The 15,082-nt window shown below is 36.7% G+C and overlaps 7 protein-coding genes across 7 annotated transcripts; all 7 read right to left on the reverse strand.

The window, feature by feature from the left end:
• Nucleotides 1-664: 664 nt before the first annotated feature.
• LSM04_001040 (zinc finger protein) lies at nt 665-1,603 on the reverse strand (the record flags this gene model as incomplete). Its single annotated transcript, XM_067336988.1, has 1 exon — nt 665-1,603. The coding sequence occupies one exon, from the start codon at nt 1,601-1,603 to the stop codon at nt 665-667; it is 939 nt and encodes a 312-aa protein (XP_067189599.1).
• A 383-nt stretch (nt 1,604-1,986) lies between these two features.
• LSM04_005912 (SAM-dependent methyltransferase RsmB/NOP2-type) lies at nt 1,987-4,461 on the reverse strand (the record flags this gene model as incomplete). Its single annotated transcript, XM_067336990.1, has 1 exon — nt 1,987-4,461. One exon carries the CDS (start codon nt 4,459-4,461, stop codon nt 1,987-1,989), a length of 2,475 nt encoding a protein of 824 aa, XP_067189842.1.
• A 442-nt stretch (nt 4,462-4,903) lies between these two features.
• Nucleotides 4,904-5,680, reverse strand: LSM04_002490 (uncharacterized protein; the record flags this gene model as incomplete). Its single annotated transcript, XM_067336991.1, has 1 exon — nt 4,904-5,680. The coding sequence occupies one exon, from the start codon at nt 5,678-5,680 to the stop codon at nt 4,904-4,906; it is 777 nt and encodes a 258-aa protein (XP_067189671.1).
• A 28-nt stretch (nt 5,681-5,708) lies between these two features.
• Nucleotides 5,709-5,942, reverse strand: LSM04_001029 (uncharacterized protein; the record flags this gene model as incomplete). The annotated part of the gene is made up of 1 exon (XM_067336992.1): nt 5,709-5,942. The coding sequence occupies one exon, from the start codon at nt 5,940-5,942 to the stop codon at nt 5,709-5,711; it is 234 nt and encodes a 77-aa protein (XP_067189598.1).
• A 453-nt stretch (nt 5,943-6,395) lies between these two features.
• On the reverse strand, nt 6,396-8,249 carry LSM04_004396 (3'5'-cyclic nucleotide phosphodiesterase; the record flags this gene model as incomplete). The annotated part of the gene is made up of 1 exon (XM_067336993.1): nt 6,396-8,249. The coding sequence occupies one exon, from the start codon at nt 8,247-8,249 to the stop codon at nt 6,396-6,398; it is 1,854 nt and encodes a 617-aa protein (XP_067189778.1).
• A 2,286-nt stretch (nt 8,250-10,535) lies between these two features.
• On the reverse strand, nt 10,536-11,549 carry LSM04_009001 (Protein kinase domain; the record flags this gene model as incomplete). The annotated part of the gene is made up of 1 exon (XM_067336994.1): nt 10,536-11,549. The coding sequence occupies one exon, from the start codon at nt 11,547-11,549 to the stop codon at nt 10,536-10,538; it is 1,014 nt and encodes a 337-aa protein (XP_067189980.1).
• Nucleotides 11,550-12,028: 479 nt separating this feature from the next.
• On the reverse strand, nt 12,029-14,800 carry LSM04_000754 (Vps16; the record flags this gene model as incomplete). The annotated part of the gene is made up of 1 exon (XM_067336995.1): nt 12,029-14,800. The coding sequence occupies one exon, from the start codon at nt 14,798-14,800 to the stop codon at nt 12,029-12,031; it is 2,772 nt and encodes a 923-aa protein (XP_067189585.1).
• Nucleotides 14,801-15,082: the final 282 nt, after the last annotated feature.

Raw genomic sequence — 15,082 nt, forward strand, 5'->3', positions numbered from 1 at the left:
CAAAAAGTAAAAGGAAAGAAAGAAAGACGAGCAAGAAAACAAATTACTAGGCAATGATAAAAAAAAAAAAAAAACAGAAACGAAAAAAAAAAACAGATACAAAAAAAAGATGCAGAAAAAAGATAAGTAGAGAAAACAGAAAGAAAAAGCAATTACAATAATGAGTAGAGAACACAGGTTGTTTTGACTATTTCCTGTGCATGTCTCATAATTTTTCCCATAACTCATATGGTGGACGGCCCTTCGCGATTGCACAAGATGGTTCTCCTCACTAGCGTTTTCACTTGCTCGTGTAGGGAAAATTTATTTCCATATTTAAAATCACTTCTTACCGCCAGCAGCAGAGGAGAAATGAAAAAACTAGAAAAACAAGAATTGAACGAACCACACCTCTCTCCACACATAACCATCAGTAATAAACACAAACACAACAGCAGGTGTCAAAGAAAGTTCAAAAAAAAAAAAAGATACATGCCATTCTTTCCAACATTCACAAAAAAGCAAAAAAAGAACACATGCGTAGAGGTTGAGAATATTGCACCTTATTACCAGTATTTAAAAAAAAAAGCAAATGGTGCATTTGGTAACCCCTTTTCAGACTCTATTTTCTTTTTTTTTCCCCTTCTTCACACAACACACATCATAAGTTACACAAATTTTGAAGTCACATAAGCTTACAATTATCGTCTTTGGAACTTTTCCGTCGCTTCAATTCTGGCCGCTTGTTAAGTTCCTCAAGTAGTTCTTGGGGTAACACCTTTTGTGTTCCAATATAAACCAGTACCCCATCCACTACACCAGCTTCCTTAAGAGTGGCCGATAAAGGTGGTGTAAAGACTGAAATTCCACTTGAAGAGTCCGTACGCCGCCGCAGTACGTGAAGCACCCAAGGCCCTTTCACCGTGCTTACCTTCGCACTATCTAGAGACGCCTGAGCGAGGGCAAGATCTACCAAACGACCAACTACAATCTGACGAGAGAAGTGCATAAAAAACGGAATAACAGCAAATTCACTTGCAAATAAAATTAATGGTGTAATAGAGTCTTCTGTTTGCTTTCCAAATGCCGTACTGGGTGTGTTACGGGGAACACCTCGTGTGGGTGACGAAGCAGAAGGGGATGCCGCAGATGGTGAAGATGTGACAGTAGGTGAAGATTCCTGCAGAGAAGAGAGAACTGGTGAAACTCGCATAACTCGGCAATGGTGACGTGCTGGTGCACGGTGCTCAATACAATACATATTCTTACAATCTTCGCAAATGATAGAAGCATGTTCATTCTTTGTGCAATCAGCGTAGGAGCAGTAATTCATTCGTTCCTTGGTATTTTTCTTTGGTTGAACAGGACGGCAACCTCTATCCAGATGCCGCGAAACTGCCTCGTCTGGTCTCTGATTTTTGTATTCCAGGGGCACATTAGAGCCGCAAAGAGGACACTTTAGGGATTCTGAGTCAAACACTCGACAGTTATGCGCATTCGCCGCAGTGTGATCACAACAGTAAATACCACCGCAATAAGCACAACGTGCAGCAAGATAGTCTACCTGTGAACACCCTGGGAATGTGCAACGTTTTGACTCATCGTCCTGAATACCAACCTGCATGGCGAATGTCCACGTCCACAACTATGAAAGCAAAAAACAAGAAAAAACATAAGAAATAATATTATCAAATCAAAAGAAAAAGAAAGAAAGAAAGAAGTAGAGTTTTCTTATTACTAATAAAGGGAAACAAAGACAGAAGGTGCTTAAAAAAGAAAAAAAAACCGACATGTCACAATATTGTATAGAAAATGCATTTTTTCCCCCTTTAACAGAGAAATTGTAGTACTCTGACTTAATCGCATTTACAAGAAAAAAAAAAGAAAAATAGGAGATCGATAAAATAAAATAAACAAGATAGAAAGACAAAATAATTATTTATTCCATTTATTTTTCTTTTCATTCTTATTCCCTTCTTTACCCATAAAATTCCGGTAATGTATGGACTAAGATATTGTATTAGAATCAACACCCAAAAATGCGAGAAGACCAAATGCACGCAGGGAAGCGTCAACTGCTAATTCAAGCTTTGTACAACTAAGGGTTGCACTAAGCCACCATGGACTTTCACAGCCTGCCAGTTTACCACCTACAAGACCAACAAGAACGCCTCCAACTACAACATTTTCATCTAAAATATTCTGAAATTCTTGGTTAGATGGTTCTTTCCACTCTGTTGAAGTGAGAATATCACTAAGTGGACTAGGAGTACGAACAAAAAAAGCTGTAGTGTTATTTGTTGTATCGACTAGTACATCAACTTCTGATGTTCTAGTTGTTGCTGCTTCAGGAGCCTGACGCAAAAGTACACGCCAGTGATCCTGCAACCGTACGGAACCCTTTGAAAGTAATTCATTTAATAAATCAGGGTGCTGTGTGGCATCCACTATCATCTTCCTTGCTCGCATAAATGGAGCGAGATAAGAAGCCGATTCTACTACAGCTCGCCAACGACAGAGTGCATTTGCCAGATAACTTCCATCATATGCTTCAAAGGCACGAACACCAACAGAAACAATCTCTACTCCAGGACCTTTATAAGGTCGTGTTTCAAAAAGCATACGTGCTGCAGCGAGAGTTAGTAATACAATCCGTCGACAAGGGCTTCCATTCGGATTTAAGTGATAAACTGGAACAAGACCCTGTTCTATTTTTGAATTTTCGTCATTTTGTTTCTCATTTGTAAAGTAATAAAAAGCGTTATTTGAATTGATATCAAAATGGTAAAACTCTGCAATATTTTTCCATACTGGATCCTCTTTACCTACAGGTGCCCAAAGTCTACCTTTTGTCCATTGATTAATTTTCTCCTGTAACCTTAAAGGAGGAGCCCAATCTGGCATTGATCGTTTACGAAAAGCAGCAATAAAAAAACCTCCTGTATTATCATGATGAGGTAATACTCGTAAAACTTTTTGAGCATCATAACCTTGTGGAAGTTTTCCACCTTTTAACTGATCTACATTAGGCGAAAGAATACCACCAGAAGATTGAAGTACAGCTCCATATTTTTTTAAAATATCATTTACGTCAATAAGTTCCACTGTATCTCCAAAAAGTTCTAATCCTGCACAAACAACCTCTTCATCTTCTTTCGGATTTAAACTACAGGTACTATATACAAGAATACCATCCTCTTTTAGTAAATCTAAACCACGTCGTAGCAAAGCTTTCTGTGTGGAAACAAGTGACTTAACGTATCCAGAACTCCAAGAACTTGCAGATCCTGGTTCTTTACGCAAAGTACCATCTCCACTACATGGAACATCACAAATAATACGATCAAATCGTTTTTCAGTAAAAGAATTTTCTATATTACCAGATGAAAAAAATAATCGTGGCCATTGAACCGCATCACATCGCATACATATTACGTTTGGAGCATGATACTTTTTTAAACGAGCTGGAAGAATTTGAGTAGCTTTTACACGATCTTTTTCATTTACTAAAAGTACCCCCTGGGTAACACCTGATTTAGACCATCCATACTTTAACATTTCATCAAGTACTTGAAGTGTTTTACTTCCTGGAGCTGCACACATATCAAGTACTGTGTGATTAGGAGATATTCCCGCTACAATAACTGGAAGAGTAGATACAGCCTCTTGAAAAGAAACCGCACTTGCAGCATGTAGAGTTCGACAAATATACTCTAATCGCGGATCTGCGTGATAGGCAGAATGTGAACATCCATAAAGACCACTACAAGAAGGCAAAAAAGGTGATACAGGTTGTAAAACCTCATTTATCTTTGTGTCATATTGTAAGAACTGGTTAGCAATGTATTGTAATACAATCTCGCTTCGATGAACGCGTAAAGTCATTGGAAGAGGAGAAGAGAGGCACTTAACAAACTGCTTCCATTCTTCTTCTGCATCTTCAGAATTTTTGCACCTAATAAGAGCAGAGAAAAGATCACCTTTATAATACTTTAATAGTGGAGCACTTTCTTCGATAGGTACCGTACTTCCAACATTTCGCCGACGTTCATGTACATTAACTGGTGTCATAGCTTGACCAATTGCGAAACACATTTCCGTAACATCAATGCTCCATTCTGTTGACTGACTACGTGGCACACGGCGAACAATTGACAAAAGATCCCTGCCACATACACCCTCCCCAAGCTCCGTACAAAGCCGTGTTAACCCATCACCAGTAATAACAAAAACATCTTCATTATCATTATTATTATTATTATTATTATTATTATTATTATTATTATTATTATTATTATTATTATTATTATTTTCTTCCTTTTCAGCATCGTTACCTTGGGCTGATCGACACGTTGCGAAACTCTTCAAATAACGTAACGGCGCCGAGGGATCATCACGAGGGGAAATGCGAGCGACAAGAGCCAAAAGAACAGGTGACATGCACTCACGTTCCCGCTTACGTCGACGCTCACGAGACTTCATTCTTCCTTCTCTCTCTTTGTTAACCCTTCTAATCCTCTTGATATGGAGTCTATACACAACTCTCCTTTTTCCTTCCTTTTTCCTACGATTGAAGAAGGAAGAAAAAAAAAAAAATAATGGAATTCATTCGATAAAAAAAGATACACAGACAAGCAGAGATATCATAATACAGTCAAAGAGAGAGAAAAATAGAAAAATATAAAGGTAAATAAAAGGACACACAAATACAACGTATATAAATTGAACCAATATATATATATATATATATATATTAAGCAAAACAAATAAAGACATACATAACACAGTTTCGGTGTTTTTTTTTTCTTTTTTTTTTCACTTTCTATTACTTTTCTACCCTTGTAATTCACTCCGTCGTCTGTTGCATTAGTAAAAACAAACACAGGGAAAAACAAAAACATTAAAAAAAAGGGGGTAGATTATATTATACTTCCCAAAATTCTTTTCCATCCTTGTTTCGGATGTCACGGTCAGCACCGTGTCTCAAGAGATAACGACCTAATTCTTCATTATTATCCATTGAGGCATAAAATAATGCTGTATCACCACGGTAGTCCTGAAGATTCATCCATCGACGATGTTCCGTACTGCTATGACTTTTCTTACTTGTCGCTATAAGTTCTTCCACTAAATCAAGTGATCCACGGTTAGCGGCACGATGGAGGACCGATTGTCCCCGTTTGTTTTGGTGATTAATAGACGCCCCAAGTTGTAACAAATAGCGCACCAAAGTAAGATTACCCCGTCCTGCAGCATAAAGAAGCGGTGTATTACCGTGACTATCCGCTTGATCCGCAATGGCTACCTTGTGCAACATTATATCATCTGTTCCACTACCCTCCTTGCCCTCCTCGTTCCCACTGCTGTTGGCGGGTCCCCCTGCTCCATCCTCACTATTATTGTTATTATTGTTATTATCACTATCATTCTCCCTTTTCGTTTCCTCCTGCGCCACTCGCCACATCCGCTGTGCCGCTGCCACGGCGAGCAGTTCGCTGAGAAACGCCTCCGGGGCGCCCACCATGCAGGCGGTGGCGAAGGGCGAGACCCCCTCCGTGTCTTCACTGCACGCCAGCGCCTCGTGCGGGGGGCGGAGGAGCGCCGTCGCCAGCGAAAAATTCCGCACCGCCACCGCCCAATGCAGCGCCGTGCGGCCGTCCGCGTCGCGATAACTCCAAATGCCACTAAACACACGAGGCATCTTTGCGTGGGAGCCGCCACTCGTTTTATCAACACTCTCTATTTCCCCCATTATTATTATTATTATTATTATTATTATTATTATTATTATTATTATTATTATTATTATTATTACTATTATTATTATTATTGTCATGGGGGTTGGCGCTATTGGCAGCATCATTGTCGCTGCCTGACAGGTGCTCTGGATAGATGCGACGGAGACTCTCCTCAATGGGCCCCACCTCCGTACCTTTGCAAAGCTCTGAAAGGTGATTACTCATCTGATCTCGTTCTAATGTATTGTGTATATACAGGACAGAAATATGAGAAAGCGAAGAAAAGGAAAAGCGAAGAGAAGAAGTACACTTCATGCACAGAAGCAAAAGGGAAAAGGAAAAGGCAATATATAGGTATATATAGATATCAAAATACTAAAAAGAATATATTGACGTCTGTTCCTCTATTCATAGAGGAAATAATAAAAAAAAACCAAAAATAGTTGGTAATTCAAGGTCATTTCACCTTCAGGTATATCTCAGTATTATCATCGATACAACAACAATTATAATGATAAGTGCAATAAAGAAAAAAAAAAAGAATATTTATTATACATTTGGAGAAAAAGTAATATGATGGTGAGCTGTTTCTTTTTATTTTATTTTTTGGTTTTAAGAAACTACACCTCTTTCATTTACCTTTTGCTTCCCTTTTCCATTTTCATATAAAGAGAAACCTTATTCTTTCCCAGGTTGCATCCAGTAAGCCTTACAGACTTCAGCGCACTCCACAGCAATACGCATATTGGGAACTAGTCCTGCAACCGTTTCAAAAAAAGGTATGATAATGTAGTTCATAAAGGCAATTTGTCCTTTTGCAAGAGCCGGTTCCATACGATCCATAAATGGACTACATGGCATTCCCAAGTTACGCTCTCGATCACCCTGCATGTAAAACTCGTCTGAGACCTTTGCACTCCATTTAATGTAAATATCCAATGGTCTCCCACAATTTGAGATATCAGCCATTTTTAATGCTACAGACAGAGCCAAGATTTGATCTTCACGATCTTTAAAAGTGGCATGTTCACCTAATCGACGTTTAAACTCTGTCACATATTTTTCATGTAAACTCATATCAGTAGCAAGAACCGTTTCAATAACGGTTTCTCTGATATCTCGGCGATGAGCTGGAGAAAAACTAGCAAGGATATCAAAACGTGGATCTTTCATCAATTCAAAAACGCTAGAAACATGCATATTTTCTAATACACTGCGATCATTGTAAAGAGTTGCATTGTAAGATTGTGTTTTGATGTGAAAATTATTATTGACACCAGGATGATTATAGTCATGAATAGCTGCAGCAAATAGAGCTGCAAATACCTGTCTATCAGATAATTCACATCGACTTCTTAATCCACCTTTACTTAATATGTAATGTGTAACGTGCAAAACATCTGCTGCATGCATAGAGTTATGATAAGGGTTACCATGATATCCAGCTTCAACATTACTAATCCAATTTAAAACGACCTGCTCATCCATATTAAACTTGGATAAAAAACCGTATCTAACTAGTAATGCATACATTGTTATAAATAGAGAACCTCCATTAGGTTGATCTTGTAATGACTCAAAATCATCTCCAGTCATAGCTGATTGAACATCAAAAACATTGTAGTCCCATTCATCTAGTTTGTCTAATGCTTTCCATACAATTTCCCGTCGTTTATCATTAAAGTTTTCAGTTTCTTTTGCGAGCTCTGAAGGGGAAAATGGAACAATAACTCGGTTATAAGATGGATTTGGACTTTCTTCCTCTTCAGTTATCCAACGACTCTTTATAAGACGCAGAAGAATAGGATCATAATCTTTACACCCTTTATCACCCAACGGAACTCGTTTACGTTGTAAACCAGAATATTGATTTCCATCTCCATTGATAACCTGGTTGATACTGTTTTTAGCAGAATTTCTAGTGGTTTCACTTGTATTTTTTTCCAATTTTTCAACTTCTGCTTTCATTTCTTCTAATCGCATTGTATTAATAACATCTTGACGTCTCTTCCGAGTATTGTTTTCCCGTAATACGTGTATCTCTTCTTCAAGTTGTTCAGATTGTATTTTTGCCTGTTCTGCTTCTTCACTTATCTCTCCTAATCGTTTCTCTTTATCTTTGGGGTAAGAATGAATATTGTGGAGATCTACCAGACCCTTGACAATTACTGGTAATACATCTTCAGATGCTTTTTTTACTGTGAAGGAAATTCGATGTACTTTTTCTTCGCTGCTTGATGTACGACATAATACCTCCACAAAAGACTCTGTCAAAGTTTGAAGCGTAATACTTCCTTGATAAAATGCTTCTCGAATAATGCCAAAGAAACGTGACCAACTGATATGTTCTCCGAGTGAGGCCTTAATTTTAGAAAGTGCTTCATCGTCATATTCATCGTGATAAGACAATCCATCAGCTGTCAGTACAGATACACTGAATCGTTCAGCCTCATCATTCATTCCAGCCATAACTGACGATTTACCATCGGCCATCGCAAATAAACTTGGACAATGATGTAATTCTGCCAGCATACTCAATGTCAATACTCGTCAGTGTGTGATTTTTCCGTTTTCTTTTTCTTTTTATTCCCTCGTTGTCTTTGTTTAGCCGTTTTTTCCCCTTTTTCTTTTGTTTTTAGAGAGCCTTTTTAATTCTTTTTTCTTTTTCCACGTTAATACCTTGTTTCTTGATGAAACGAAAAGGCACTTTTCTCTCTCTGTGTAATGTGAATGAGTGTGCAAGTGTGTATGTATATGGAAGTGCAAACGTAATGTCTGGGTTATTGTCTTTCTTTTTTCTTCTTCCAACACAGGTTGATGTTCTTTCGAGGAGCAGAAATACAAACAAAAGAAAAACAAAAAGAAACAAAACAAAAAAAAGAGAGAAACGCAACTTCTGCAAGGTAAACCCTTCCCATCAGAGAAACAACAGAAAAAAGAAGAAAAGATAAAGAAAATGAGCATGTAATGATATAAATGAGATAAACAACAACAACAACAAAAGAAAAAAAGAGTGAATAAGAAGACGTGTATATTTTGTTTCTCCTGCGTTAGTGCAAAATAATAAGACAGTGGTAGTGGTGGTGTCTTCACTCTCTTTCTTTTGTTTTGTGTGATGTTTTGTTTCCTCTCTTGCACACATACATACTATTGACGGGAGTCTGTGCTCCACACCTGTCTTGGCTCTTCCACGCCAATAGTGTGGTACACTCAAAAAAAAAACAATAAAGCAGAAAACAAGGGGGAAAAAAAAAACAAAAAAAAAAACGAAGAGAGAACAGAAGAAAAAAAAAGAGGTGTCGGTGAATGTGTTTGTCGTGACCTCATTCCAGTGAATATGTTGTCCCCAACATCTCCCTAACCCTATTGTCTTCATGAAAAGCACAATCTAGAAGCGAGAAACACACATACAAGCATACCCTGAGGCAGCTACGGGGGCGAAGAGAATAAAAATAAATAAATGAATAATAGAGAGTAAGAATAAGAGAGAAATAAGTAAATATACTGGACTCATATTCAGTCAATAAAATCACAAACACAAATACACCCATATTTTCCCACACCAGCACAAACACAAAAAGCTAAGAGGGGGGAGAAGAAGAGATCACATTATTGAGGAAGATGCAAGCAGCAGAAAATCCAAGCCAAGAAACTTCTGCCAGGAAAGTCACCACGCCATGTTCAAAAACAGCAACTACGATCAGACACAAAAAAAAGAAGCAAATGTATACTTTATTTCCATTTCTTTCTTTTTTCTCTTCTTATTTATTTTTGCCTTTCGTTTACATTGTATTTCTTCTTTATTCTTGCTATGAACAACATTGCTGCTTTGTAGCTATATTTTATCAGCTATCTACTCTCTATTTACAATGGTGACCTCTTGGTCCAAATTATATATAAACATATAATTATATATGCAAAAGAATGCACGCAGGCGTATATATGTTGCACATGTATATCTCACTTGGTCTTACTCTTTTTTTTCGTTGGAGAGATACTCAGAAAAAGAAAAAAAATCCAAGAACAAAAAGAAAGCAGTAATCAACGTCAAAGAAGAACCAAGGGACCCATAAAACCTCTTGGCCATTTTTCCTATTCTATACTCCCTTTTTTTTTCTCTCTCTCTCTCCCTTTCTCTTCTTTTTTCTTTTCCGGTGGGTTTCTTTCCCCTCTCATTCCCATTTTTGGTTCCCACGAGGCTTTAACCCTTCTTTTTTTTTTTTTCTCTTTTTGTTGCCCTGTAGAGGTTCTCTAACATTATCACAAAGTGCTAATTATTTCATATTTTTGTCTTTTTTTTATGTGTGATTTTTTTCCCGAGTTTCCTCACTGCAAGTTTCGTAACGCCCTCCGAATAGCAAGGAAATCTCTTCCGAAAGACTTTGTTTTTTATTTCAGGAGGTAAGAAAAAACAAAAAGAAATTCCGAATTGTGTGAGAAACCGTGCAAAGAAAGAGAGAGAGAGAGAGCAAAATACCTGAAAAAACAAGAGAAAACAACAAGAGAAAAAAAAGAATGAGAACCAAACCAAACCACCTTTTAGATCCACCTCTGAACATTTGCTGTCATAGTTCTAAAACACCGGAACTGTACCACAAACCGTCCCATATCCTCCACTCGTTCCTTCTTTCAGTACATCTGTGCAGCACACATCGCACTTTTTCTTTTTTTTCTTTTCTTTTTTCTTTTTTTTTCTCTGTTTTCCGATGTTTCGTTCTTCTTTTTCTTCCATATTTTCTTCTTTAAAAGAAAAAGAAAAAGCCATACACGTGCCTGGCAACGTAGTGCATAATGTCTGTTTATTTATTTATAGAAAAACTACACTTTTGTGTACTCTCCGTCACAAAAACCTGCAAACACATCCTGCTGTGGTGCTGTTAGGGGCTGCAGTGGGTGGTGGGGACTCTCTGGATAGCGGTCAAAGTAACGGGTATCGCCGTCCTTAGTGAGACGGACGGGAATGGGCGGCGGCACTTTCTTCTCCAGCACCACATCCCAATCTACACCACTGTAGAACTTATGCCGCTTCACATCCTGCGCCCCACGCTTGAGGGAGCCGAGTCGTTTAGTTGGATCGAGTGCAAGAAGGCTTTTAATAAGATCCCGCGCCCTTAACTCCACCCAACGGGGGAACTGCAATTTACCTTCCAGGATCTTTTCATAGATTTTAAAAGGGCTCTCATCAAAGAAAGGGGGATAACCAACCAGCATCTCATAGAGCAAAATTCCAAGCGCCCACCAATCCACCGCCTTGTTATGCCCTTTACTTTGAATAACCTCAGGAGCAAGATACTCTGGTGTACCGCAGAGTGTAAAGGTACGCTCACTCACGCGCTTTGCAAACCCAAAATCAGTAATTTTTATATTTCCTTGCTCATCCAAAAGCAAATTTTCTGGTTTTAGGTCACGGTATACAATGTTACAGCTGTGAAGATATTCAAACGCCAAGACTACTTCTGCAGAGTAAAATTTTGCCACATCATTTGGAAACTTTCCCGCTTTCCGAAGGTGTGAAAAAAGCTCTCCGCCCACCACATATTCAAGAAGAATGTACAAACGATCATCATCCATAAAACCCTTAAGCATGTTTACAATAAAAGGATGATTAACCTCTTGTAAAATACTTGACTCTGCCAAAATGTGATCAACCTGCTTCATACGTAAAATTTCTTGTTTTTTAAGAATCTTTAACGCCAAATATCGTCCAGTACCCTTGTGCTTGCACAACCGAACACGGCCAAAAGTACCAGTGCCTATTGTCTCTCCTATTTCTAAGTCTTGTAGTTTCCATCCGGCAACCTCCTCTCTGGTTATAAGTCTACTTTGGGTCATTTGATACACAAGCACACACAGAAAAAAAAAGATATATATATATATATATATATATATATATCCCCACTTCTATATATATGTATGTATGTTTATACGCATATATACATATATATTCCCCCTTACTTATAGCTACGGTAAGCAAGGAACCCTGCGATCAAGGAGAAGAAAAAAATTTCTTTTAATACTGGGAAGTGGGTACTTTTTTTTTGTTTTTTTTTTCTTTTTATCTTCTCTGTCTCCCTCGCTTTTCGGTGTTGGCTACTTTGCAGAAGAAAAAAAAAGACTCCTAATGGTCGACAACTACTACAGGAAAAGAAAAAGAAAAAAAGAAAAAATAAATAAACAGCGTAAGAGTACCCTTTCTCTAAAGAAAAAGGAATTCAATAAAAACTTGAGTATTTTCCCCCCTTTTAATTTCTTTTTCTTTTTTTTTCGTTTTGATTGATCGTACATGACACATAGCAAACATATACATAACCTCAAGTAAATAACTTTGTAAACTTTAAAACTCCTGATTCCTGACCAGAATTCCATCCTTCTTCAATTAGATGTATTGCTGTAACATTACCTTTTGCCCTTTCCTTAAGTTGCGCAAGCATTTCAGTTTCACCATGACGACGACAATCTGCTCCCGCAGCAGCCCAATCATTACACAATACATAGAACTCCATTCTTTGCTCAATTTGTGGTACTTTTCTTATATATTGCTTCGCTTGTTCTGGTCGTCCACAGGCGAGAAGTTTTGTCACAAATGCGGAACCCCCAATTATTGGTTTTGTTTTATTTTTTACACCACCAATTTGATCAATAAGATCCCATTGACCAGTCGCAGCGTAAGCATTAAGCATACACCAAGAATGCATTTTCTCGGATACACTAAATTCATTTTTTAGTAGTTCTGCTATTCCATTTTGACCAAATTCATAACAAAGGGTAATTGTTTTTGTAACACTAGCGTCAAGAAAACGTTTATCGTTAAATTGTTTCATTAATTTCGTTTGTTCATTTACAAGCTGCATTTGTGCACGAAGCCATTTTTCATTTCCTTGAGAAGATGAAGAAGAACTACTAGTAGGAAACCCAGCGACACTCATTGAATGTGAAATTGCATTTCCAAATGCACCATTATTACCCATACTTGCTGTAATAGTTCCTCTTTTTGCAGATATCGCAGCTGATTGAATAGCACTTAATTTAATTTCTTGTAACATTTCCCAATTACTATTTTTTCTATTAAGAGATATTACAGATCGTTGTTCCTCCCTTAAATAATGTAAAACGTTTAAATATGCATTATACTCTGGATGGGTTCTAAAATACTCAACAAGCAAATCACGATTGCTTTCACATACTGTAACATATACAAGAAGCATACTTTGCGCAATATAATCACTAGTTAATAAAGGAATAGCATTAGCTCCTTTATTATTAATAAGATAAATCATAACTGTAAATAAAAGATCTGCATTACCACTTTTAATAGCTTTCACAAGTGCAACTTCTGGTTGTTTTATATCTAATAATCTTGCTACTTGTTTTGTCGGTATATTTTCAGCTTCTAAAAAAATAAGTGCAGCATGAGGCCTTTCTCTTAAACAAGCTTTGTATCCTATTTCAGAAAAGGTATTTTGATTAAATTTTTTTAATTTTTTAACTATATCATATGCAATTTCTTTCTCCGTATTAATAGATACAAAATGTTTATCAAGTTTTGCTAATGCCCATTCTGTCATTACAGTTTGGGTACTATATCCCAAAGTTTCACAAACGTAATATGCTAATTGATGATGATTCATTTGTACTAATCTTTCAGCTAAACGATCTCCTTCTAAAGATAATAATTGAGCTTGTGAGATTAACATACCTGCTTTACTTCGTCGTAACGTATTTAAAACTCGCAAACGTCTTGCCATATTAACAAAAACATCTGATTCATATATAGAACAAAAAGATTTTCCAAAAGCTGCTACACGCATTAATCTTTTTTGTTGTGATATATCAAATTCAAATCCTGCAGCGGCAATACAATCATCTATTGCATCAGAAAGTCCAAAAGAATCTTTTTGTAAATCACGAACCATTTTTACAGAAGATGCATTACCACACATAAATTCATCAAATGCAATTAATAACATTGCAGAATTGGCTCGAGATCCTACAGAAAAAATACGACGACTTGGTCCTGAAACAACTTGAAGAAATTGATAAGTTTCTTGTGATAAAATTCGAATACCATCAAAGTCAGAAACTAAAAAAGAATCGGTAGGAATATCATTTAAAAAATCAGATTGACTAGGATCATCAGCATTTATTAAAGTCAAGGTGGTTGGAAAATCAAGATTTTCATTAAATTGTTGTCTTAAATGAAGATATGTAATACATTTATCTCCACACCAAATAATTTGTGCAGGTAAAACTTCAGTTTCTATATTAAGTAAAGATGTTACATCTTCAAAAGAACGTGATGTAAGATAAATTGTTCCATCTCGAACTAAAAAAGCAATAGATTGACCACTCGGAGAAAGTGTCATATGAGTTACAATTCCTCCATCAATAGATAAACGAAGATCATAACAACGAGAATTTGCATTAAAAACGCAATGATAAAAACTAGAAGTATTTTCTCCAGAAAGAAAAGGAATAAATATTTCAGTATATCCAGTATCACTAAATTGTTGAGGTATAGCTAACATTACACTTGGTTTTTCAATTTTAAAATCATTAGGAATATCAATAGAAGTAGAACGATAATCTTCATTTTGTTTACATTCTAAAATAGTTAAACGAAATCCTTTGTCCTTGGTTACCACAGCAATACCATTACCAGTACTTGTATAAAACAATGGTAATGACAATCTAATAGGTGTCCCAGTAGACTCACCTTTTAAAGTAAAAAAACGAATTTCCCCGGTATTTAAAACAACGATAAGATTATCATTAGATTCATTCCAACACATGTACAAAACACTTTCTATTCCTTCCAATTGAATACGTGATGTTACAGGATGTGGTGCGCCTCTAGCATTATACAAACGAATATAATTTCCATCTTGATCAGTATTTAAACGTCCTTCAGAGTACAAAGCCAAAGGTCCCCCAAAACTACAATAGGCAATTTTACAATTAGACATACTTTCATTTAATTCCCACAATAAATCCTCAAAATCTATTAGACGTACCATATTTTCTCGTCCAAGGGCTATCCAAGCACCAACCCTAGATGTCCTAAGAAATCTTGTTTGAACGACCATTGATAAAGAAAAAAAAATAAAGTTAACTTCTAATTCACTACCTTTCTTTTTTTCCCCTCACCACCCTTTTGGCCCACTTTATAACACCCAAAATGAAAAACCGAAACAAAGAGAAAATATATATATAGTCTACGAATAGGATAAATCGAAAAAAAAAATAACATATCTTTTCTTTCTACTCTAGACTGAATATAAATAAATAAATAAAAACATATATTTACATATACATAGTGGCAGGCAAGAAAAAATAAGTACGGACACACATAAAAACACACGACCTTA

The sequence above is a fragment of the Trypanosoma melophagium genome (assembly GCF_022059095.1).
Source record: "Trypanosoma melophagium isolate St. Kilda chromosome Unknown ctg3segment0, whole genome shotgun sequence".
Lineage (NCBI taxonomy): Eukaryota > Euglenozoa > Kinetoplastea > Trypanosomatida > Trypanosomatidae > Trypanosoma > Trypanosoma melophagium.